Genomic DNA, 24,116 nt, shown 5'->3' with positions numbered 1-24,116 from the left:
GATCGAGTCCCACATCGGGCTCCCGGTGCATGGAGCCTGCTTCTCCCTCTGCCTGTGTCTCTGCCTCTCTCTCTCTCTGTGACTATCATAAATAAATAAAAATTAAAAAAAATTAAAAAAAAAACAAACAAAAAAAAACAAAACCAAAGTCCACAGCATAGGAATATTCTCAATGGTGGTACAATTTTAAAAGGCAAGGAGCAATGATCACAAAGATAATGGTTTCCTCCATCTGGAGGAGGGAGGGGGCTGTGATCTGTGAACAGGTGGGCCCTTGGGGAAGCTGGCAATATCAGGATGGTTGGAGGGGAAGGGTTGCTTTTTTTAAAAAAACCTTTGTATTGAACTCTAACGTGCACACGTACAAAAGCACACATAAGTTGATAGCTTTCATAAACCAACACACATGTGCAACTGGCACCCAGATCAAGAAATAAAACATTTCCAACATCCCAGAAACCACCTTCCCCTAACACATTCCCTATGGAGTGACATCTCTCTGTTTCTCAAGGGTGACCACCACCTTCCGACAGCATGGATTGGTTTTGCCTGTTTTTGTGCTTTATATAAATGGAATCATAAAAGATGTATTCTGACGTTTGCTTTTGAATTGCTCTTAGGACCCACAAAGATGTTTTATGTACTTCTCTATATGTACAAATCTCAAAAAACTTACGAGCTACCCACTTATAACCTCTGCGCTTTGGCAATCCCAAAATACAGAGCTTAAAGACAATATAGTGATGAGGCCTATGAGAATACTGACAGCTAATATTTGTCAAGAACTATGCCCAAGGTTTGACATGCAATAACCTCCTTAATCCTTATGACATCCCAGGACGTAGGGACTGTTAGTATCTCCGTTTTACAGGTGAGAAAACTAAGGCTCTGCTGGACTTCATATCATAAGTTCTTTAGGGCTAGACTATGCTGTCAGGAGGCCAAGATCCAGAGTGGACAGGCCCTAGGCAGGCCATGGCCCCGCCTCCACGTTCCTCAGAGTACAGCTGTTCCTGCCAGTGACCAGGCCCTCCTCCCCCACCTCGTTTCCCCTCACCAAGGTCAGACCTGAGAAAGGGTAGTGGGGAGAGGGAGCCCCACAGAGAAGGCCAGAGACTCACCCATAGTCACTGAGACCATTGTCTCCCCTGCCCTGGTGCTGCTCCCGGGAGCCTGGAAGAGAGAACAAGAGGAGACGGCCCATGAGTTGCCACAGGCTGTTGAGTGTACGTCCCTCCCTCGCTGCCTGTCTGTCTGCGGCCAGAGGAGAGTTCCTGGGCTGGGGGCTCACAGCCCAGGAATAGCCTGAACAGCTGGCAGGAAGTCAGCCTGGGACAGAGCTGCCACCACAACTATCACTGCCGCCTGGGACAAGGCGCAGGGACACCAAATGTCCACAGCTCCATTCCCACACACCTCAACAGGTTTCTGGCTGGAAGAGGAAGAGAGTGAGAGAAAAAAAAAGACACCGCTGCTCAAGACTTAATCATAAATACCCATCAGCCATCCATTCACAAACTATTTACTGACAACCTGGGATGTGCGAGGCACTATTCTAGGAGCTAAAGATACTGATGTGAACAAAAATACAGAGTGTGACATCTAGGTGGAGACAGGGGAAAGGGGACAACAGAGAATAAACAAGCAAACAGATAAGGATACAGTGAGTCACAAAGCCTTTGGTTCATGCAGAAAACAGGGAGGGCCTGACAAGGGAGGGAGGGGTTGTGATTCCAAACTGGGTGAAAGGGGAGACCCCTCTAAAGCAACATTCAGAGACCTGAAGGAGGCAGCCCTGTGGTTTATAGATGAAGAGCGTTCCAGGAGAAGGTACGGCAAGTCCACTCCACCTGAGCCATCTGGCATGGGTGCGGGCCGGCTCGGAGCCGGAGCCGGAGTGACTGCAGTTCAGTGAGTGAGGGGACGGGGGACGGGGGGGAGGGACAGGGGAAGGCAGGTAGTAGCTGAGGGCAGAGAGATGGGCTGGCCACCACATTACAAGGGGCCTCAGAGGATAAATGCAAAACCAATGTCTACTTAGGTAAGACAAGCAGGTACCAGAAAGCTGTTAAGGACATATTAGCACTGGGGCGCCTGGGTGGCTCAGTGGTTGAGCGTCTGCCTTGGGCTCAGGGCATGATCCCAGGGTCCTCGCATGGGGAGGATCCCCGTGGGGAGCCTGCTTCTCCCTCTGCCTGTGTCTCTGCCTCTCTCTCTCTGTGTCTCTCATGAATAACCAAATAAAGTCTTTAAAAAAAAAAAGGGACATATTAGCACCAGCAAGCACCTTTTTCTGAATACTAGTGGCAGCCCTAATAGGAAACTAAAGGGGAAAAACTTCCTTGGTTGGTGATTCACTGCGGTCTGCCTCCAGGACCACTCGGCCCACTCAGCCCTCCCATCTTTCCGTGGCCCTGTCCTCTCCTCCAAGCCCTCCACCCTCTTCCTTCACTCTACTCCCTGCTACGCACTCTGGCCCAGATTCTTTTTTTTTTTCTTTTAATTTTTATGTATTTATTCATGAGCAACACACAGAGAGGTTGAGACACAGGCAGAGAGAGAAGCAGGTTCCTCACTGGGAGCCTTATGTGGGGACCCAGATCACGCCCTGAGCCAAAGGCAAATGCTCAACTACCGAGCCATCCAGGCGTCCCCCCTTCTTTTAAAATTTTATTTGAGAGTGCACCCACACATACAGTGGGGGGAGGGACAGAGGAACAAGAAGACTCCCTGCTGAGCGAGAAACCCCAACATGGGGCTTGATCCCAGGACTCTGAGATCACGACCTGAGCTGAAGGCAGACAGTTAACTGACTGGGCCTCCCAGACACCCTCCTGGGCCCTGATTCTGGTTCTTCTCACTCACCTTTCCTCCATCGCCTCCACAGGGCGCAGAAAACCCTTTTTGTTCACCATCACACACAATCTGCCCCTCCCAGACCCCGTTCTGACGGTACAACAGAGATAGTATGAAAGTAAGGGCTCTGGAACCAGACTGCAGGGTTCAAATCTGGCTCTACCACTTAACAGCTGCATGGTCTCGGCAAGTTACTTCACCAGTCGGGCCTGGGGTCCCCATTTGGAAATCGGGATGGTACCCACGTGACTTCCCTCAGAGGAGGCTCTAAGGCCAGATGAGGTTCTATGCATGGAGCACCTGAGGCAGTGCCCATGTACTCTAACAGTCTGGAAGCTAGTCTCACCTTCTAGGCCTCTAGTCTTAATCTTTCCTCCGACACCCATGGGTTTTCCCACAGAAGCTCACCTGTGCCTGGAACGCTTTCTCTTCCTGTCCTCCTGACATACTCTCCTTCACTCTCTTTGGTTGTCACCCACTTTATGAAGCTTTCCCAGTCCCCAGATGTGAGACTGTGCCCTCTGCCTCCAGCTGGGTTTCACCCTAACCTTCTCTGTCTTCTGTTGCATCTCTTATTGATGAACATGACCCTGAACATCACTCTGCCCCATACTTGACTCCCAAGATCTACTTTCCCTTCTGGATTTTGCCACTGGACAAAAACAATGCCACTAGAATCTCTCAAAGAGCAGGGCATGGTGAGGTTTCAATACGTCAGGCAGAAAGACAACATGTCACATACCAAGCACTGATTATGCACCAGGACCTGAGCCAGGCATCATGCTGACACCTCACAATGTCCTTATGAAGAAGGACTATTATTAGCCCCATTTTAATCAATGAAAAAAACCAACTCATCGAGGTACAGTCATCATTTGTCAAATGCCACATCTACCAAGTGACTTTACTGGGATTTGAAAACAGGTTCTTCCTGATTCCAATGCCCATTCAGTAGTTCTTGTTCAAAGTTTACATGCCAGGTATTGAGTATACACAGCTCAGTGTCTCCTCACAACCACCTAGGGAAAAAAGTTAAAATGATCCCCATGTTACAAATGGAAGTGGCAGGTCCAAGGTCACACAGCAAATAACCGTAGGGCCAGGACTTGAACTCAAGGCAGTCCAATGGCTGTGACTCACACTGGCTGAGGGATTACTACAAGCCAGGCACTGTGCTCAGTGTTTGCAAGGTGTCAGTTAATGCTTACCACAAGCCTTTGAGAACTGGTGTCCTCTCCCTACAGCGGCAGAAGTCCCCCAGCTGGACTCGATTGCCTCTCTCCTCCATTAAAAGCTCATCTCCAGCGCTGACTTTCTGAACAGTGAAAATTGGAACATTAATAATAATAGCCAATGATAGTTCCTAAAATTCAAGTGATTACCATGTATCAGACTCCCTAGCTAAGCCCTTGAAAAGCTTGGATCGAAATCCTGACTTTACCATTTCTGAGTCTTTGGCTTAACCTTTCGAGATCTTACTTCCCTCAACTATAAAACAAGAATGCTATGAATAGCTATTCTTAAAATGGTTAGAGGGATGACGTGAATTCATAAACACCAAGTCTTTAAAACAATGCTGGATAGGTGATAAGTGCTATGTACATAGGCATTAAATAAATCAGTCTTGGGGCACCTGGATGGCTCAGTGGTTGAGCGCTTGCCTTTGGCTCAGGTCATGATCCGGGGGGTCCTGGGATCGAATGCCACAGCAGGCTCCCCACAGGGAGCCTATGTCTCTGCCTCTCTCTCTATCTCTCATGAATAAATAAAATCCTTTAAAATCAATCAATCAATCAATCAATCAATCTTCAGTAAGCCAGAGAAAAGGTAGCCACATGCAAAGTGTAAGCGAAGAATAGAGTGCAAGATAACTTGATAGGATCTGTGGGACTGTGGAATCACAAAGCACAAGTTACTCCCTTTTCAATTCTCTTTCAGCTTCTGTCTACAATGTAAATAGACTATTCTGCTTCTGTTGTATTTCAGGTTACGTTTCCCTTCTTTTTGAGGCCAGCAGTGCTAGTTTTCCATTAGTACACAAATATGAAATTTTCTTCTCAAATTAATTGCCTGGAGGAAAATGCGTATCTTTTTAAAGATTTTTATTTATTTATTCATGAGAGACACGAAGAGAGAGGCAGAGACACAGGCAGAGGGAGAAGCAGGCTCCCTGCGGGGGAGCCTGATGCGGGACTCCATCCCGGACTCCAGGATCAGGCCCTGAGCCAAAGGCAGACCCTCAACCGCTGAGCCATCCAGGAGTTCCTAAAATGCATATGGTTTTAAAGAAAAAGAAAAATCACAATCTATGAGATCCGGCAAAATTGGTCAAATAGGAAGGGGCAGGATATCAATTTGCTCAATTCCAGATTCCAAGACTTTCCTGTTGCTGCCTCCGGGCTTCCTCCTACCCTCTACTTCCTTGGAAGTCCCAGCTACACCAATAATTCTCAGAATCATGATTATCATAGTTCCCAATACATTGAGCTCCTACTCCATACTGTGCGAAGCCCTGTGCTAAGGGATTTATTTACATGCACATTTCATCAGCATCCTCACAGCGGCCCTATGATAGGACTATGAACCTTCATTGTATAGATTAGGAAAATGAGGTCCAGAGAGGTTACGGCACAGGCCCACTGCCACGGAGCTGAGCTGGGACTTGAACCGAAATCGGCGGGCCTCCAACTGCACGCTCCCACACCCAGAGCTTCCACGCCAAGCGCAAACACGATCACCGGTACAACACCAACAATAATAGCACGATAATGAAGTGTGCAGTGTGCGAGGCGCTGAACTAGGGTCTCCGACATGCACGAGCTGACCCCTCACTCTAACCCAGACGGAGGATGCTACAGTCAGATTCTGGCCCCCATTCTACAGAAGAGGAAACTGAGGTTCAGAGAAAGAAGTCGCTCGTCCGGGCCGCACAGCGACGCCAAGACTGATTCCAGAACCAGGAGGCCATCCATCCCCTCCGCATCCGGCCCAGTCCCACCACCCGGTGGCCCGCGCCTCACCTGACCCTCCGGGCCCCGCGCCCACACGCGCCGCCCGCCCGCCCTCCCGGCGGCGCCAACTGTCAGACCCTCCTCCCTCGGCCCGGCTGCCCGCCCCGGAAGTACCGCCCTCGCCGCCGGAAGCCGGACCGACAGGCCCGCGGCCGCTCTAGCCCGCGGGGCCGCCACCAGCGAGAGTGCGGCCGCCACCGTCACGTGACCTCCCCGTCTCCCTGGCGCTCCCCTCCGCCCCGCGCTAGCGAGGAGCGCGGCCAATGAGAAGCGCTCTTGCCTGGCCCCCGCGGGCCCGCAGTCCAGCCGGAGTGCGCCTGCGCGCGGCGGGGGTGGCCAGGCGGGGCTCCAGCCTGGAAGGTGCGTGCCGGGCTGGGTCCGGGAGTGGGAGACGTGGAGTGCAGGTACTGTGCGATCTGGGGGCGCGGCGCCTCTGCAGCCCTTTTCGTGTTGTCCTTCCCTCTGTAATGCAGTTCTCCGCTTATGTGGTTCGATGTCTCTCTGTGTAGCCGTCCCTCCCTTTCTGTCGCATCCCGGTTAAATGGTCACCACCGCACTTCTGTCGCCATCACCTGCCTTCTGTCGCTGTCGACCCCCTTAATTCGCTTTCGTGCTAAGCCCGCATTGCCGCTCAGCGCTGCTGCCTTCCCCCTTTGTGCTGCCATCCCTTCTTTTGTTGCTACTTTTTCCTTTATGAAGCCTTCACCTCTCCTGAGCCGTCATCACACACCCCGTTCACCTTCACACTTCTGTCACCTTCTCCTTATATCGCGGTCACGCTTCCCTTATGTCATTTTCACCCTTTATGTGTCTGTACCTCCCGTGTCTCCTCTGCTCCTGACAGTCACCGTCGTGCCTTATGTTCCCAGTTTCCCCCATAAGGAGCCACTCTGCCTTCCAGTTGCTTCTCATCCCTTTATGTGTCTGTCATTTCCCCGTGTCACTTCCCACTCACTCACCACCGTAGATGCTCCTCGAGCCGGTTTCCTGGGGGTGTCCCAGAATCCCAGCTCCACCACAGAACCTCTGGGTAACCTTGACCACCTGATCACACCTTTGCACTCTCAGCTTCCTCATCTGTAAACCCGCACAAGGACACCTGCGTCCAGGATGATTGGGAGGATTCTGCGAGCGTATTCTTGTGATGTGCGCAGCTTGATGTGGCGATTTGGGCTCATTATGTTATTAACCGTGTCACCCTCACCCTCATGCAGTCACCTCCATCACCTCTCCATTGTCACTCCCCCGCCTTCCCTCAGCTGCCCTCTTCATTCTCGTGACGTCAGCACACTCCCTGTATCATGATACCCTCTGCCACGGCAACCACCCCACGCCACCCCACGCCACCGCACGTCACAGTCTCCATGTCCTCATCTCTGCCACATCACCCCACCTGAGGGGGTGGCCCATTGGCCATCACAAACCTTGCTTGGGTAAATACTTAATCCCTAATCTCTACCACGTTGGATTGAGTGGTTTGCCCACCCCCAAAATGAGAGCATGGAGCTAATGCCCTAGTGGGAGTCCAGGAGTAGTTGGGGGCAGGGGGCGACTAGCTAGCTTAAACCCAGATTCCCTTGACTTCTGGAGTTGGGAGTACAGGGAGATGAGGCAGGTCCCAGCACACCTCAATTAAACCTCAGCAACCCTGAATGCCTGGGTAGAGAGGTAAGAATCTTATTCACTCAGCTTGCCTTAGCGAGGCAGTGTGGGACAGTGGTTAGCAATGTGTGCCTGGGAGCTGGAACCGTGGTTCCGATCTTGGTTCTAGCAAGTACTTAAATAGTGGCATGGCCTCCAGCAGGTGGCTTCACATTCCTATGCTTCAGTTATTGCATATGGGAATGCAATATGGGAATACAAACACAAGTTATTCATTTGCCTAAATATTTATTAAGCACGTTCCTACATGCCCAGCACTATACTAGGCATGGGGGGGGGGGGGCACAGCAATAATCAAAACGGACAGAGATCCCTGGCTTCGTGGAGTTTACATTCTAGCAGGGGTAAGAGACAATAAGTGAACAGGTAAGTAGATTCTATGATGTGTTAGAAAAGGGATGGGAATACATGGTAAAGGTTGTAGTTTTATATATTTTTATATATTTTAAAGATTGTATTTATTCCTGAGAGATACAGAGAGAGGCAGAGACATAGGCAGAAGGAGAAGCAGGCTCCCTGAGGGGAACCTGATGTGGGACTCGATCCCAGGACCCCAAGATCATGCCCTGAGCTGAAGGCAGATACTCAAATCACTGAGCCACCCAGGTGCCCCAAGGTTAGAGTTCTAAATATAGGGGATCAGGGAAGGTTTTCTGAGGTGGTACATTTGAACAAAGACTTGAAGGAGGGGAGCGGTTGACGTGGCTCTATGGGGAAGAGCATTCTAGGCAGAGAGAACAGCAAATGCAAAGGCCCTGAGGTAGGGGCATGCATTGAATATTTAAGGAATAGCAAGGAAGTCAGTGAGGGAGGGGGGGTGAGGTTATAGGAGTGAGGGGGCAGATCATCTGGATCTCATGGGCCATGGAGAAGACTTTGGCTTTACTCTGAGGCGGGAGCCACGGAGGATTTGGAAGAGAAGAAAGACTTAATCTGATGTGATGTGAAACAGCAGCAGCAGCTCCAGGACTCCTATCAAGGATGGATTGGCAAGAGCAGCCTGGTTGGAAGGCATGCCAGAGTTAAAGCTGCACTCCCATATCCTTTATATTTGGAGAAAGCTTGCAACATCCCTCTCAAAGACTGGAAGGGAGAGGAAGAGATGTTGGGAGAGTGTTTGAGAAGCCAGTGCCACCTCTGGGTTCAGGTGCTGTCGGGGGCGGAGGGGGGGCAGGGGTGGGCACCCACAGATCTACAGATGATAAACAACAGGAGAGGCGGTTCTCTACACCTGGGACCCTGAGGCAGCTCAGGATCAAATCCTGGCTTCACCGTTTCCTGGCTGTGTCCTTCTGTGCCAATGACTACACCTCTCGGTCTCTGGTTTCCTTATCTGTTATACGAGGCTAAGAAAAGGACTGTTGTGAGCAATGAAACACATAAAGTGCTTCCAGCAGCGCTTGGTTGAGTAAACAAGGAGCCCTGCCCTCTCGCCCCACTTCCTGCCCTCTCCCCGGGGAGGGGCGGGCGGGTGGGAGGTGGGCAACAGAAAGACATTCTGTCCTATTTTATGTTCATGAATTGGTTTGACATCATAATGTCCGGGAACAGAACCGAACTCTGGGTTCGAATTCCGTGCCAGCAAACGGACGCTGCACAACCCCAGCAGAAATTCCCTGACCCCTACTGCCTCGTCTGAAAAACAGTGCTCTGCCCCATGATGTGCAGTGGTGTGTTATTTTTGAGCTGAGACATCAACTATTACCATCATGGTGCCATTATATCCCTTCCCTGCTTTATTTTTCCCCAAGACACATACTCTATGTTTCACTCCTCTATATGTGGCCTCCCCCAAAAGAATGTCATCTGTACCAGGATTTTTTTTTTCTGTTTTGTGCTGTATTCCCAGTTTCCACCCAGTCCTTACCAGCAAGTAGTTACTGAACAAATACTAGTTGAATGAACAGATGGATGAATTGAGCACCTGCCTTGTCCTGCCCCTGTACTGGGTTGTACTGGGTTGTACTGGGCACACAGCAGTGGCTGAGACAGCCCAGTGATGATGCCCTCATGGGTTTCACGGTCCAGTGAGACAAATTTGTCACTGGGCAGTGGCATCCCAGAGGGCTGGGATTAGGAGAAGCATAGGCAGAGGATTAGGGCTGGGATGGAGAAGCCCAGGGACCGTTGGAACCCAAAGAGGGAATTCTGGACCAGCCCAGGGATCTGGAAGGGCTTCCTGGAGGAGGAAGCACATGAGCTGATGGAATGAACGACATGAAAAGAAGAGAAAGGTGTGCTGGGCAGGAGCAGCAGCTGTGGGAGTGTTTGGTGGTGAAAGTGTGGTATCAGTTCGAGGAATCGAAAGATACTAAATATGGATGGGATGTAAAGGATGGTGAGACAGTAAGCTAAAGAGATCATTAAGGGGAGATCATTGAGGGCTCTGAGAACCAGTGAGGAGCTGAGCCTTTGTCCTGAGGACACCAGGGGGCGGTGGGAGATAGAGGTTTTTGAGCAGGAGAGGGATGAGTTTGACTCAGATGAGGGGGAGATTAGAAGGGTTGAGTGGAGGTTGGGAGCCAAGGGAGGTGGCAGGAGTGGGGACCCAGGTGGGAAAGGGCAGTCTGAGTCCACAAGTTGTGGAGGGTCCAGGATTGAGGCCCAGGGCTCCAGGGCAGTCAGGGAGGGTTTTCTAGAGGAGGCGGCACACAGACTGAGACCTGTGGGACGGAAAGACAGCTGTCCTTGAAGTGGGGACCGAGGAGAGGAACAGGTTTGGAAGAGATGCTAAGGACGGTTGGGGACATGGTGGGTGCGAGGGGTGTGGGAACCCCTGGGGAGAAGCATCTAGAAGGCCATGGGACTTCCAAAGCTAAAAATCAGGGAAGAGATGAGAGCTGGGGTCAGCTTTGGGCCCTAGAGGACATAGTAAGAAGTTTGCCCTTTGTTCTGAGGGCGGTGGGGAGCCATAGAGGGGCTTTGAGCAGGGATGAAACAGCCTAGATATTTGAGTTCCAGCTCAGAAATATTCACCAATCATGATGTGTTTTGTTGTTGTTGTTTCCTTGTTTTGTTTTGGTTTTTTACCTATTTGTTTTTCAGACCGAGCATCTTCGCTCCCTAGGAAGGGCACTTTCTAGGGGTCCTTTGAAATAAAGGTTCTGCTGCTAAAAACAAAACAAACAAACAAAGTTTACAAAACCAGTGCTCTGTTCTGTTTTCTGTAGACCTGATCTCAGACAGCTGATTGTCCAGTCCAAAAGGGTCTGCACAATCAAGTGAAAATCGACTCCTTTTAAACACAGTTCTGTGTTGAACCATATGGAAGGTCCATATGTTTGTAAATGTTTCCTGGGGAGTAGGCTGTCGGGCACTTCAGCAGCTCTCTCCGATGACTTGAAACAACCATAAATTGACCTTGAACTTTACTCTCGGGCTGAAAGGCCATAATCTGCACCGACCCATTTGCTCAGGGCTTAGAGCACATGCGGGTTATCATTGTGTATAAAACAAATGTCACTAGGTCTAGAGGGACTTCTATGAAAGTCTTTTCGCCAAGGTTTCCATTCTACTCCATTTCTTCTGCTTTCAACAAACATTTATGGAGTGCTTGTGATGTGCTGGGTACCAGGAGCAGGGAAATAAACCAAACACAGACTTAGCTTTTTAAGGGACACATAAGCCTATCTGTGATAAAAGTATGTACAGAGTACAGGGGACACACAGATCTCACCAGCAAGATGTTTTGGGGGTTTGCTAGTCTGCCTCTCTGCCATGGATGGGTTCATTGACTCTTCCCAGCAAATGTGAAGATGTGTCAATCTCCCTGTTGGTCTGAGGGTGAAAGTAAGGCTCAGAGAAGGGAGCCTCTCTTCCCAGGAACACACAAATGAGATCTGAACCCAGAGTAGTAGGACTCTGAGACTTGCTCCCTTAAAACATTCAAAGATCCCTCAGCCTCCGTGCCCCAGATGAGTATGAGATGATCCCCATTCTATAGAGAGACTAGTGGGGCTCAGAAAAATAAAGCCCCATATCTGAAGTCAGTAAGAGTGACAGGTGGGATTTGAACCTTGGAATCTGCAGTCTAAAGCACTGCTACAAAGGAGGAATCAAATCTCCCGCCCCCACCCATGGGTGGGGTGTTCAGGAACCTGTGACCCAGCACGTGTCTCAGAAACCCAGTGAGTTTTGCTTCCTCCTTTTCTGTGGGCTGTGGTGTCACACCCCAAGGCAGGCAGGGCACAAGCCAAGGGGCAGGGAATATCCTCTGGGCTGGAAGGGGCACACTTGGTGGCAGAGATGCATCCCGAGACCAAAGAAGCAGAGCCTAGGGGCCAGCCTGGGCATTGCCCTGGAGCCCCATGGGGGGGTGGGGTTCTAGGTTACTGGGAAGGCAGGGACTGAGCTGAGCTGAAGGAAATGCCAGCACCTGTCAGCCTGGCTCTGTCGGTCATGCCACCTTCGACTTTAGCCTCCACTGCACCCCTCGGGGATCTGGGGACGGGGGTGCTAGGTACTTATCCAACTGAGGCCATAGTCTTTTTCTGGAAACTGTGATGTGGAGGAAGAGGCATCCCAGCTAGGAGTCTGAGCTTCATAATTTAATTTCCAACGAAGTCCCATGTGTGTTTAAAAAATAGTAACTAAAAGCCTATAATGGAAAGCAAGCATCTTGCCTTGGGGGTGGTGGGGGAACGCGGAAAAGGGTACCTTTTTTTCTTTTCTTTTTTTTTCCTTTTTTTTTTTTTTTTTTTTTTTTTGGCTGTCAGGACCCTTGACAACAATCACATTTATTGAGAACCTCTTGCGTGTCCATTCTATACACTTGCTAGGTAGTAATTTCTTTAGCTCCAAGGAGTTGCTTCTCAAATTTCATATGTTCAGCACACACACACACACACAGTTTATTTATTCGTCCAGTCATTCATTTAACTTCTTTCAGCCTTTTCCTAAATTTGCTCCTCCTCAGCCTTCCATAAATCAGCTATTGGGGCTTCTATCCTTGACAGTCGCTCAGACCAAAACCCTTGGCTGTAACACACACACACACACGCGTCCCCCACACAGCTAGAGGGAGTCTGCAGGCACCTGTATCAGTTCCCTGTGGCTGTTTTAACAAATCACCACAAACAGTGTGGCTTAAGACAACCAAAATTTATTCTCACCGTCCTGGAGGCCAGATGTCCAAAATCAAGCTGTTGGCAGGGCCATGCCCCTTCCTGAGACTGTGGAAGATTCCCTGCCTCTCCCAGTTTTAGTAGCTCCAGGCATACTTGGGTTTGTGGCCATATCACTGCAATCTCTGCCTCCCTGGCCCCGTGGTCTTCTCTGTCTCTCAGAGACAGTTATTGTATTTAGGGCCTACCTAAATGATCCAGGATGATGTTATCTCAAAATCTTTAATTTAATTACATATACAAAGACCCTTTTTTCCAGTTAAGGTCATATTCACGAATTCTGGAGGTTATGGCCATGTTCGATATTTATATATATATTTTTGAGGCCACCATTTAACCACCTACAACACCCAAGGCAGATCGTGTCTCTCCTCCACTCAGAACATACCCATAGTCCTGTCCTCACCACAGTCCAGGCAGCCCTGCGTGATCTAGTCCTGTCACCTCTCTGACTCCTCTCTCCTTCTTCCCCACTGTCTACCCCACTATAGACACACTGGCCTCCTTGCTCTTCTCTACCCACATCAGGCACATTCCCGCCTCATGGCCTTTGCACTGGCTATTCCCTCTGCTTGAAACACTCTCCCTAGGAAGTCCATTTAGTTCCCTCCCTCCCCTTCTTGATGCTTTTTTTCTCAGGTATCCCCTTCTCAGCAAGACTCTCCCAGACCCCCTTATTTAAAATTGCTCATCCCTACCCCTGCCCTGCTTCCGTATGGCATTTATAACCTAACATAACTTACTTATTATCTCGTTTTTTTGTCTGTCTTCCCTGGTGTCTATTTTGTTCAAAGCGATATTTCTAGTGCCTAAAACAATACCTGGTACACGGATACTAAGTGTGTGTGAGATTAATAACAGCCTTATGAAAAGTAGGTACTATTGCTACCATGACCATCTTACAGATGGGAAAACTAAGGCACGGATTCCTTGTCACTTCTCAAGGTCAGTCACATAGTGCTACAGCTCCTATTCAAATCAGGCTTCTGGCTCTGGAATCCAGGATTAACTGCCTTGCAATCTAATCCAGTCTAAACCACTTCACCACCACTAGTTTTCTTTTTAAATACCTGAGGGGTATTTTGATAAAAAATATAAGTTAGAATTAAACCCACTGTTATTAGACCTGTAATCGCTATACAAGCTGGAAGCCAAAAAGTCACTAATAATTTGAATGAACTCGTCTGCCTTACTATTTTTGATGTATTAGTGCCCACCCCATCCTTTACATCTCCATTCCCTACCTCTCCCTCAGTTTTGCTTTTGCTCATTTTATCTTCCCTAAATTTACATTGCCTGCTGTTCCAACCCCATATTTTTGTTTTTAAGTAATCTCTACACCCAACGTGGGGCTCACACCCACAACCCGGAGATCAAAAGTCGCGTGCTCTAAGGACTGAGATAGCCAGGTCTCCCCAGCCCCATATTCTTAAGTAAAACATTTCTCGAGGAGGCCTTCGCAAATAAATACAAGGTTTCCTGCCCCACGCCTCCCCTCCCCCCGCTGGCAACCCTGCGGTCAGCCGCCTCTAAGACTGTTATCTTCTGCTTCTCCTGGTGACCTCTGGAATTCCAAATAACCTTGATCTGTTGCCTTTTTTGCTGGATCCATTTGGCCCATCCCCATTTGTCTCTGCAATAAAAGGAGGGGATCTAGCTGTGCTCTGCCCTTGCCAATCCGGGATCGGTCGTTGTGGGGGAAGGGGTTTCCAAATCATCCTTGCAGATCTAGGCTGGATCTTCCGGTGAGGGAGGGTACCTACCTCCCTTTTTGGAATTTACTTTTTCTTCCTTCTTTTTTTAAAGTCACAGTAATGCATGCGCAGTGATGCACGCCGTGGGACGCGGTAACACCTGTGTTGGCTTTCTAATTATTCCTTAACCTGCACAGAGATTTATTTTTTCCTCTACTTTTCTGTGAGTCGCTTATATCGCACAATTTTAAAAAAGAAAATAGGCGTGCAATAAAAAGCAATTCTCACCCACCCCAAATCCCACTCTCGGAGGCAACCACTTCTGACGCTGTCGCTTCTCTCAGAGATAAGCCTTTTCTGCCTTTATCTGTTGACTTCCTGTGTGGTTGGAGGGGAGAGCATCCTGCCCCCGTTTCATTGGGAGAGGTGGGCGGGGAAGGTTCATTTCTCCGACGGTGGTCTCAAGCCCTGCTTGGCAGATAGGAGATGGGAAATGGGAAATCTTGTTTATCCTTCCAGCCAGAGCCTGGACTTCAGAAACAGAATTTTAAAATCCCTATCAAAATGTCAGTTGGCTTTTTTTTTTAAGAAAGCAAATACTGTTATCCAAACAGACCCCAGCAGAAAACCCACCGTGTCCTTCCGCTCTTGCCCCCACCGCGTAGCTTGGGCTGTGCCTTCTGCAGGTCTCATTCGCTGTATCTGGAAGTCCTATGATTCAACTTCGATCTCTCCATTTTATTTTATGAGGCTTTTACAACAATTTTTTTTTTAGTATAGCCGACATTTATTTTCGACGTTTTTCAACAATTAATTTTATTTATTTATTTTTGACTAGGTAATACATGCCCATGGTACAACAGTTCGCAAGGTTTGTAGACAAGACAGATGTGGGGTTCCTTTTTCTCCTTACCTGTGGCCTCCCTACCCCACGCTGGGGCCCCGGGGGGGGGACGGCAAAGCCCATCCCCCAGCCATATACTCTACCTACCCCCGCCAGGTTGGCGGGACCGTATCTGGGGGACCCGAGCCCCCCTTCTCCCTGCGGTGAGCCGGGGCGGGCTGCGCACTGCGCAGACTCCCCGCTGCAGTGGGCGGGGCCCCTCTGGCCCCGCCCCCTCCTTCCTCCCGCCCCTGCTCAGCCTGTTGGGGCAGTAGCTGGGGCCCCGCGGAGGTAGCAGCTGCCGCCTGCGGAGTAAGGCCGAGTCCCCTCCGGGGTAAGGTGGCGGAGGATGGCTAGGGGGATGGGCTGGGGACTGGCGGGGAGGCCCCGATAGTCCCGGGCTCCCAGCCTGAGCTGTCTGGTGGGGACCTGAGGGAGATGGCAGAGGAGCCACCTGGAAAAAGCTCGCCAGGTGCTCTCCGGGTTGCGAAACGCCGGGCAAAGATTTGGGGCTCCGCTGACCCCATCCATAATTGTCTTTTGGGGGAATGTGTAGGACAGACCTCGGAGAAGGGAAGGTACTAATGTGGAGCAGCGTGAGCATGAGTGAAGAGCAGCGTGGGCGCTCACGGGGGCAGGGTGGGCGCCAAGGGCGGCAGGGTGGGCAGCATAGAATGATGGGAAGAGAGCAAGACTTAGACCTTCGGGGATTTCGAAATCCCTGCTGACCAGCGGTCAGCTTCCTCCTTTTGGGGTGTCGGGCCCCATGCCAGTGGCCCCCGTGATCGCGGGCAAGGAGACCCAATGGATCCCGTGAGCCCAAGACTAATCTGCTTTCCATCATGTTCCCCCAAGGCCCAGAACACCCCCACAGTGCCAGCTTTTGTTCCCCACAGTTTGGAGACCCTGACACACCCACTTTCCTGCCTGGGCTCCGCATATCCCCTAGCTACCTGCCAAGATGAAGCCTAAACTGATGTACCAGGAGGTAGGTGGATCTGGGGCCCAATGGGATGGGGCTGGGCACAGTGCAGGGCAGAGGCCCCTCCAAGCTTCCCTGTCACCCCCTTTACCATACCCACCCCCTAGCTGAAGGTGCCTGCGGAGGAGCCTGCCAGTGAGCTGCCCATGAATGAGATTGAGGCTTGGAAGGCTGCAGAGAAGGTAGGAGCCCACCACCACCCTCATCCTGTCTCCAGCGTGGGCTGGGGTGGCTTCCACGGGGCTAACTCATCACCTCCTCCTCCCCACAGAAAGCCCGTTGGGTCCTGCTGGTCCTCATCCTGGCAGTTGTGGGCTTCGGTGCCCTGATGACTCAGCTGTTTCTATGGGAATACGGCGACTTGCATCTCTTTGGGCCCAACCAGCGCCCAGCCCCCTGCTATGATCCCTGCGAGTAAGTTGAGGAGGAGGGCCTCTGAGGGTGGGAGGAGGAGCCCTGCCAGGCCAGGGACACTTACACACTGAGCAGGACCTGCACTGAACCACACCCACTCTCTGTGACAGAGTGGTGACTGCAGACTCCCAGGTGCACTGTCACAGGGTCTTCTTTCCATCCCCCACCCCTTCCCCCAACACTGGTCCCATGACAGCCACAGCATCATATTCTGTCCAGATCTGTCAGCAGACAGGCACACAAACACACGACGTTTCCCATCACATCTGTGGACAGACAGACACACACACACACAGATGTGTATATACTCATTCTGCACGTCTAGACAAGTGCACAGACACTCATATACATAGTCTTCCATCCTCTGTGGGCAGACAGGTGAGCACTCACATTGCCACCAGTTGTCTCTGGCCCCCTGTGACTGATATCATTCCCCACCCTCCAGAGCAGTGCTGGTGGAGAGCATTCCCGAGGGTCTGGACTTCCCCAATGCCTCCATGGGCAACCCCTCCACCAGCCAGGCCTGGCTGGGCCTGCTCGCCGGTGCCCACAGCAGCCTGGACATCGCCTCCTTCTACTGGACCCTCACCAACAATGACACCCACACTCAGGAGCCCTCTGCCCAGCAGGTACCTGGCAACCTGGGTCCTAGGCTGGCAACAGGGGGGATGGGAGGCATGGGGCATGAGGGTGGAGGTAGAAGGGGTTTCCCCTGCAGCCCAGGAGATGGGTGGGCATGTCTCACACAGCGGGTTGGACCCTGGTGATTGAAAGCAGCTGTCTTCACATGGCCCCCTGGACAGGGGGTGTTTGTCACCGTCATCTGGAGGCCTCTGAATGTCAGGGTGTGGGTTTGATTACAAGGGATTAGACTGACAGATGTTGCTTGCCCACAAGCTGCCCCAACCCTGTCACACAAAGAAATGGAAGAGCAGAGTGGGTAACAGCCCAGTCTCAAATCACTCTGCCGCTGTCTAGCTGTGTGACCTGGGCGGGTCACCTCACTCCTCAGCCTTCAGTTGCCTTATCTGTAGAATGGGACCAACGTATAGCACTCGCCCTTATGAGACTAAAGCAGGTGAATCCACGCAGATGCCAGCACAGTGTCTGACACAATCAGCCCTGCCTAAGCGTTTGCTTTATATCCTTGTTTCAGTGCACAGGCACACTTTAAAAACCATAAAACTTCAAGGTGTGTAAAGGAGCAGCCTGAGTGGATAACCCCTGCTTTGCAAAACACACTGAATTTGTCCCTTCTTTTTTCCTCCCCTCCGCTGCCTCTTGTTGTCAGAAGTGGGCTTAACATGTATTAAAATTGTGGGGCTCCTCGAGCACTGCCTGAAAAAAATAATTACAGAAGTTAAAAATGATATGAGCGCCCACTCCCTGCTGGCTCCCACTGGAGTGGTTCAAAGCACAGACATAGGAGGCAGGTGATCTGGGTTCAAATCCCACCTCACCACTGAGTTCTCCGTGCCCGGTTTTCTCCTCCGCACCTCGGGGATTATACTCAGCCTCATCAATGAGAGTGGTGAGAAATCGGTGAGTCCAGATGTGAAGGGGCTTAGATGGGGCCCAGCTCACAGTAGGAGACAGGGAATCCTTGGCTGTTAGAGTTATTGGCGTCATCAGGCCTCACCCATACCTTCTCGGACCCCCAGCCTGTGCCATGCCACCAACATCCTGCAAGGTACTTGGAGGCCCCAATGCAGTGCTAGGCATTGATGCTTCCAAGGCAGGATCTTGGGAAGGTCCCGGGCAGGACTGGAGTGGCAGGGAGGCCCCATGGGGCCCAGAGCACCAGTAATTAAAACAGATGAAAGGTTTTAATAGCTTAGCCTATAAACCCATCCCTCAGCGTACTGGCTAATGGAAAGCCTGTTCACTCCTGCTCGCAAATTGAAACCCAACATGAAAACAGCCTTTTGGGGTTGCTGCATGGGGTTGGAGAGCCGGCTGGCCCAGCCCCTCAGAGGCTGTCCCCTCTCCGCAGGGCGAGGAGGTCCTCCGGCAGCTGCAGACCCTGGCACCTCAAGGTGTGAAGGTCCGCATCACTGTGAGCAAGCCCAATGGGCCCCAGCCACAGGCCGACCTGCAGGCCCTGCTGCAGAGTGGTGAGCTAGAGAGCGCAGCTGTGGGTGGGCTGGGCCTGGGGGCGCCCAAGCTGGCTCCTGACAACCTGCCTATCACAGGGGCTCAGGTGCGCATGGTGGACATGCAGAAGCTGACCCATGGCGTCCTGCACACCAAGTTCTGGGTGGTGGACCAGACCCACTTCTACATCGGCAGTGCCAACATGGACTGGCGCTCCCTGACCCAGGTCTGCCTAGACCCTGCCCTCACACCCTTCATGGCTGCTCCCTGCTCCAGAGGGTGCCCAGCCTCCACCTGTACCCCTCTTCAGTTCCAGAGTCTTCTCTGTCCAGTCTGCAGTGGCTTCCTTCCTATCTCCTAGCAGGCCTTCCTAAATCCAGGCTCACCCAAATCCAGCTTTCCCTGCCTTCTGCCTGCTTCTGGAAGCCTGGGGTCTGCTCTGATCCCCAGTGACAGCTCCCAGCTCCTCTGAAGGACATCCAAAGCCCTGTCCACCAATTTGCCCTTCATTATTCAGTTCCCTGAGTGCCTGCTCTAAGCCCAGGACTGTCCCGGGTGATGCTGGGAACATGGCGATGGACCTCTTGGAACTGCCAGTCCAGTGTGGTGACAGGCTGGTCACCAGGCGGTGGCAGCCCAGAGGGTCAGGGCCAGGAGAGGGGACCCAGTCTGGAGTATCAGGAAAGGTCTTCCAAAGGAGGTGACAACTACTATGCTATCTATAGGATCTGCCAAGATTAACATAAGGCAGGAAAGAAGATACGGTTTAGGCAGTGATCATTTATTATTGATCACTCAACAAATATTTCCTGAGCCCCTAATCTTACTGATTCTTGTGAGGACATGCTGAAGACACAGCCACAGCTGAGACCTCCCCAGTGCCAGTCTTCCCAGTCCAGTGTCACCAGAAAGAGAAATGAGGGAAAACCAAGGGACGATGAAAGCCCAGAAGAATTGCCTGACATAGTCTGGGCAGTCAAGAGAGACCTCCTGGAGGAGGAGGCTCTCAGCTGAGACCTAAGAATGAGTAGGAGCTTGTCCTATAGAGGGTAGAAGCAACAGCATATGTGAAGGTTCAGGAAACCTCACATTTTGGAATAACCAAATGATTTGTACCAAAATTTTAAAAGATTGTAGCCTAGAGTCAAGGTCATGCCCATGCTGGGACTTCTGTTGCGGGGTGGGGGGAGGTGGGGAGACTGAGATGCAGATAGATGGGGAGATTGAGGAGCAAGGGGCAGAAAGTGGGGAAGGGGGCTCATGTCATCTGTGAGCACCAGGCCACCACCCCCAGGCTGAGCACTGCCCTCCCACAGGTCAAGGAGCTGGGGGTGGTCATGTATAACTGCAGCTGCCTAGCTCGGGACCTGACCAAGATCTTTGAGGCCTATTGGTACCTGGGCCAGGCGGGCAGCTCCATCCCGTCAACCTGGCCCCGACCCTATGACACCCGCTATAATCAAGAGACACCAATGGAGATCTGCCTCAATGGAACCCCTGCTCTGGCCTACCTGGCGGTGAGTCTTAGGGAAGAGGGACCCGGTCACTCACAGTCTCTGTCTAGCCCTGCCCGGTGTGGTGGGAGGGGAGTCCTGACCACTCACTCATACTCATTCTGCTGGGGCTGGGGCCGGGGCTATGTCCCAGCCTCCCTAGGTCTTGGTTTCCTCTTGAAAACAGCTGCCATAATTATCTGCGACCTTTCAGGCTAATGGGTTCATGCATGCTGAGCCCCTGGGGTAGCTCTGCGCTGCCCAGGATGGCTGCATGTGGCTCTTTTCATTGAAGTCAGCTAAAATTAAACATTGCTAAAAGTTCAGTACCTGAATTGCACCAGCCCGCATTTCAAAGGCTTAGTAGGTTCATGTAGCAAATGGCGGCGGTGTTGAACATTGTAGATAATGAACAGTCACATCACCGTGGAAAGGTCTCTTGGCCAGTGCCGGCTGTGCCCATGGCAGATATTGAGTACTGTATACAAGGCACTGCTGGTTTCAGCTCTTGATATTTCCTCCGGTTGGGGTGGCCAATCTAAATCCCCTTCCGTCTCTGCAACCCCACCAAGCAAGTCACCTGGCCAAGGCCAGAGTCATTGTGGAGGGCCACAGAAAGGCATGGATGTAGGGACATGTCATTCACTGGGGACCTTTGCTCTAGTGGTCTCACACAGAAGGTTAAGGGTTCCCCCATCACCACGTCCCCTTCGGAGCTTGAATTTGCTCATCTGTCATGAGGCTGGAGGGAAGTGGGTAAAGGGCATGGTGTCATATGGCACATAAGCAGGGTGAACCTGATGGGCTATGAGCAAGTCAGGGACACACATGATGACAGGAGAGGTCCTTAAACCAGAGCATGTATCAGAAACACAGGGAGGGCTGGTTAAAACCCAGATCCCCTGGGGCGCCTGGGTGGCTCAGGTCATAATCCCAGGGTCCTGGGATCGAGTCCCACATCGGGCTCCCCACAGGGAGCCTTCTTCTCCCTCTGCCTGTGTCTCTGCCTCTCTCTCTGTTTCTCATCAATGGGTGAATAAAATCTTTAAAAAAAAACAAACAGATCTCTGAGCCCCACCCCAGCGCCTGTTCAGTATGCCATGTGCAGTGAAGCCCAAGAATTTGCAGTTCTAACAAGTTGCAGCTGATGTTGCTGCTGGAGCAGGACCCTTCTGTCAAGAATCCCTGCGTTAGAGCGTAAATTCTGGAACCAAAAAGCCTAGGTTCAAATCTTGGCCCCATTTGTCAGCTGTGTGACTTTAGGCAAGTCACCTACCCTCTCTGAGCCTCAGCTTCCTCATCTCTAAAATGGACATGACAATTATCCGCCGCCTTCACGGAGGCTGAGGATTCAATGCAACCCACGGGACCTGGCTTGAGACAAGCTGTACCCAGGGTCCTCTGTGATGGCACCCTTTGCATGGCATGTGTCTTAACTGTCCCCATCACCCCCCAGAGTGCACCCCCACCACTGTGTCCCAGTGGCCGCACCCCAGATCTGAAGGCCCTGCTCAACGTGGTGGACAATGCCCGGAGTTTCATCTACGTTGCTGTCATGAACTACCTGCCCACCATGGAGTTCTCTCACCCTCACAGGTACGGCCGCCCCACGGACAGGGCTTGGGGCAGGGACCTGCCTCAAGCTGAAGAGGCAGAGGGAGAGGGAGGGATGAGGCCAGAATGCAGGCAGGGGGACCAAAGCAAAGGGAAGCCACAGGGAGAGGCAGAGGAGACCAGAGGAAGTAGGGACAGAAAAGGATGAGAATCGTGGGGTTGGGGGCAGGGCAGGGAGTGCGGGGGTGTGGGATATCCATATCCGAGTCAGGGAGCAGAGAGAATGGGCTGGAGACAGGATGAGGGGCTCGGGGGCAGGAATGGGAGCTGGAAGCAGGATAGGGCATGTGGGATGTGAGGAGGCAGGAACAGGACTGGGAGCCAGAGACAGGGCGGTCTTGGAACGGTTTAAGGGCGCTTAGCAGCTAGAGCAGCCTCCCTGCAGCTCAGGGTAAGGCCACAGGTAAGGCTGCCCTCCGAATCCTGCACCCCTGTCCCCAAGGTTCTGGCCTGCCATTGACGATGGGCTCCGGCGGGCTGCCTACGAGCGGGGCGTCAAGGTGCGCCTGTTGATCAGCTGCTGGGGCCACTCGGAGCCGTCTATGCGGGCCTTCCTGCTGTCCCTGGCTGCCCTGCGTGACAACCACACCCACTCCGATATCCAGGTGGTAAGCACCCACTGCACACCCAGTCCTCAGCCCTTGTGCAGGGCAATGCCGAAGGCATAGGCCTTGTGGAGCTCACCTGTCATCTGACAGGCCTGACCCAGAAGGACAGGGCTGTGCCATGATGGGGAGACCGTGAGTCGGGCCAGAATGGTGGGGCCCAGGGAGGAGGACAGGACCCCAGATGGAGGAGGCATCATGGCCAGGAAAGTGGGGCCCGGAGGAAGCATCTGCCTTAGCCTGGTCCAGCATGAGGGTGATCCAGGAGGCCTTTCAGGAATAGGGGATGTCTGAGTTGAGACCGAAGGGACACGTAGACATTCTAGAATGAAGGACAAAGGAGCAACAGGGTCTTTTCTTTTAGCCGGGGTTACTGATTCCCACTCTGCCGGGCCCTGCTCTGGCTCTGGTAGTTCCATGGGAAGCAGCCGGGTCCCCAGTCCTGCAGACCGGATTCCTCCCCTGGCCCAGACCCGGGGGCCTCTCCAGCCCTACCTGGATCTCACGCTCCTTCCTGTCCTCCCCTGTCCTCCCCGCCCCCTCAGAAACTCTTCGTGGTCCCTGCGGATGAGGCCCAGGCCCGAATCCCATATGCCCGCGTCAACCACAACAAGTACATGGTGACCGAACGTGCCACCTACATCGGTGAGTGTCCCGAGTGCCGCCGTGGGGGCAGAAGGGGGCTCCAGGCACAGCTGTGGGCTCTGACTCTCTGACCCCACCCGGCAGGAACCTCCAACTGGTCTGGCAGCTACTTCACGGAGACGGCGGGCACCTCGCTGCTGGTGACACAGAACGGGCGGGGTGGCCTGAGGAGCCAGCTGGAGGCTGTTTTCCTGAGGGACTGGGACTCCCCTTACAGCCACGACCTTGACACCTCAGCTGACAGCGTGGGCAATGCCTGTCGCCTGCTCTGAGTCCCCAGCCCGGCAGACAGGCCGAGGCCTTCGAGGCCCCCGTGAGGCCCAGAGTCCTGGGTCCTGGCCCCTGTCCCCGTGCCCCCGCTTCTGTGTGCCCCATTGTGGCTCCACTGGCTCTCCCCTGCTCTCCTGCCTCTACCTCCACCCCTGCCGGCCTGATGCTGTGGCCCCAGGACCCAGCCCAGCTGGGGGAGGGATCAGCCCCCAAAGAAATGGGGGTGCATGCTGGGCCCGGCCCCCTGGCCCACCCCCCTTTCCAGGGCAAAGAGGGCTCAAGGTTACAATAAGAAGTAAATAACTTGTCTGTACAGCCTGTGCCTGACTGAGTGATATGAAGTGGGGCATCGGGGGAGGGCACAGCTGGCATGGTCCTCCCTTGGAGATGCAGTGTTTGCTGAGCCCTCAGCGTGTTACCTGGGTGGTTTGGAGTATCCTGAACCCACAGCATGTGCTGTGCCCTTAACAAGGATTTGGCATGTACTGAGCACGTAGCATGTGACTGCATATGCTGAGCCCTCAGCGTGGAATGCACAGGAGCCAGGAAGCGCTGAGCATGGAGCACGTGACCACATGGACTGGCGTGAGCTGAGCCTCGTGTAGCCAGCATAGGGTAGTGTGTGCCGTACACTCAGCACGTTCCCAGGTGGGCACACCCTGAACCATCACCGTATCCCAAGGGTGGATGCGTGTGTCTGAACACCACAGTGTACACCAAGCATGAATTTATGCCTCCCAAGTGAATCCATGGTTACCACGACCCAAGCA

The 24,116-nt window shown here is 52.4% G+C and overlaps 2 protein-coding genes across 15 annotated transcripts in view; one reads left to right on the top strand and one right to left on the bottom strand.

The window, feature by feature from the left end:
• The window catches only part of C1H19orf47 (chromosome 1 C19orf47 homolog), a 31,215-nt gene extending 24,129 nt beyond the window's left edge, over nt 1–7,086 (bottom strand). For 4 of the 10 annotated variants that reach the window (XM_077851657.1, XM_077851686.1, XM_077851666.1 and 1 more), the window contains exons 1-2: nt 3,265–3,518; nt 1,122–1,173 (exon numbers count right to left, since the gene is read on the bottom strand). In XM_077851657.1, coding sequence (XP_077707783.1) covers nt 1,122–1,173; nt 3,265–3,303 — 91 coding nt within the window. In that variant the 5' untranslated portion in view covers nt 3,304–3,518. Of the gene's footprint in view, nt 1–1,121; nt 1,174–3,264; nt 3,521–4,064; nt 4,172–6,147; nt 6,520–6,826 lie in introns of those variants that run through there. The other 6 variants (XM_077851601.1, XM_077851611.1, XM_077851630.1 and 3 more) reach the window with 5 other exon arrangements.
• On the top strand, nt 6,124–23,659 carry PLD3 (phospholipase D family member 3). Of its 5 annotated transcripts, none has more exons than XM_077851557.1 (13): nt 6,147–6,271; nt 15,185–15,217; nt 16,126–16,217; nt 16,319–16,393; nt 16,483–16,625; nt 17,071–17,254; nt 18,619–18,739; nt 18,818–18,945; nt 20,036–20,236; nt 21,669–21,808; nt 22,269–22,434; nt 22,977–23,076; nt 23,161–23,659. In XM_077851557.1, exons 3-13 carry the CDS (start codon nt 16,191–16,193, stop codon nt 23,346–23,348), a joined length of 1,473 nt encoding a protein of 490 aa, XP_077707683.1. In that variant the 5' UTR covers nt 6,147–6,271; nt 15,185–15,217; nt 16,126–16,190; the 3' UTR covers nt 23,349–23,659. The 5 variants fall into 5 exon arrangements, with proteins under 5 accessions (XP_077707713.1, XP_077707683.1, XP_077707675.1 ...); XM_077851549.1 differs by having other exon boundaries at nt 16,085–16,217; XM_077851587.1 differs by lacking the exon at nt 15,185–15,217 and having other exon boundaries at nt 6,124–6,271.
• Nucleotides 23,660–24,116: the final 457 nt, after the last annotated feature.

The sequence above is a fragment of the Canis aureus genome, chromosome 1 (assembly GCF_053574225.1).
Source record: "Canis aureus isolate CA01 chromosome 1, VMU_Caureus_v.1.0, whole genome shotgun sequence".
Taxonomy (NCBI): Eukaryota; Metazoa; Chordata; class Mammalia; order Carnivora; family Canidae; genus Canis; species Canis aureus.
Note: the sequence above shows the minus strand (reverse complement) of the source record. Positions and strands in the feature narration are given on the sequence as shown.

Excerpts from the sequence above, each read along its gene's own strand:
- PLD3 (XM_077851587.1), top strand. The coding sequence starts at position 16,191 with ATGAAGCCTAAACTGATGTACCAGGAG. Across the intron at positions 16,394-16,482 it reads CTTGGAAGGCTGCAGAGAAG|AAAGCCCGTTGGGTCCTGCT; the intron begins GTAGGAGCCCAC and ends TCCTCCCCACAG. Across the intron at positions 17,255-18,618 it reads AGGAGCCCTCTGCCCAGCAG|GGCGAGGAGGTCCTCCGGCA; the intron begins GTACCTGGCAAC and ends CCCTCTCCGCAG.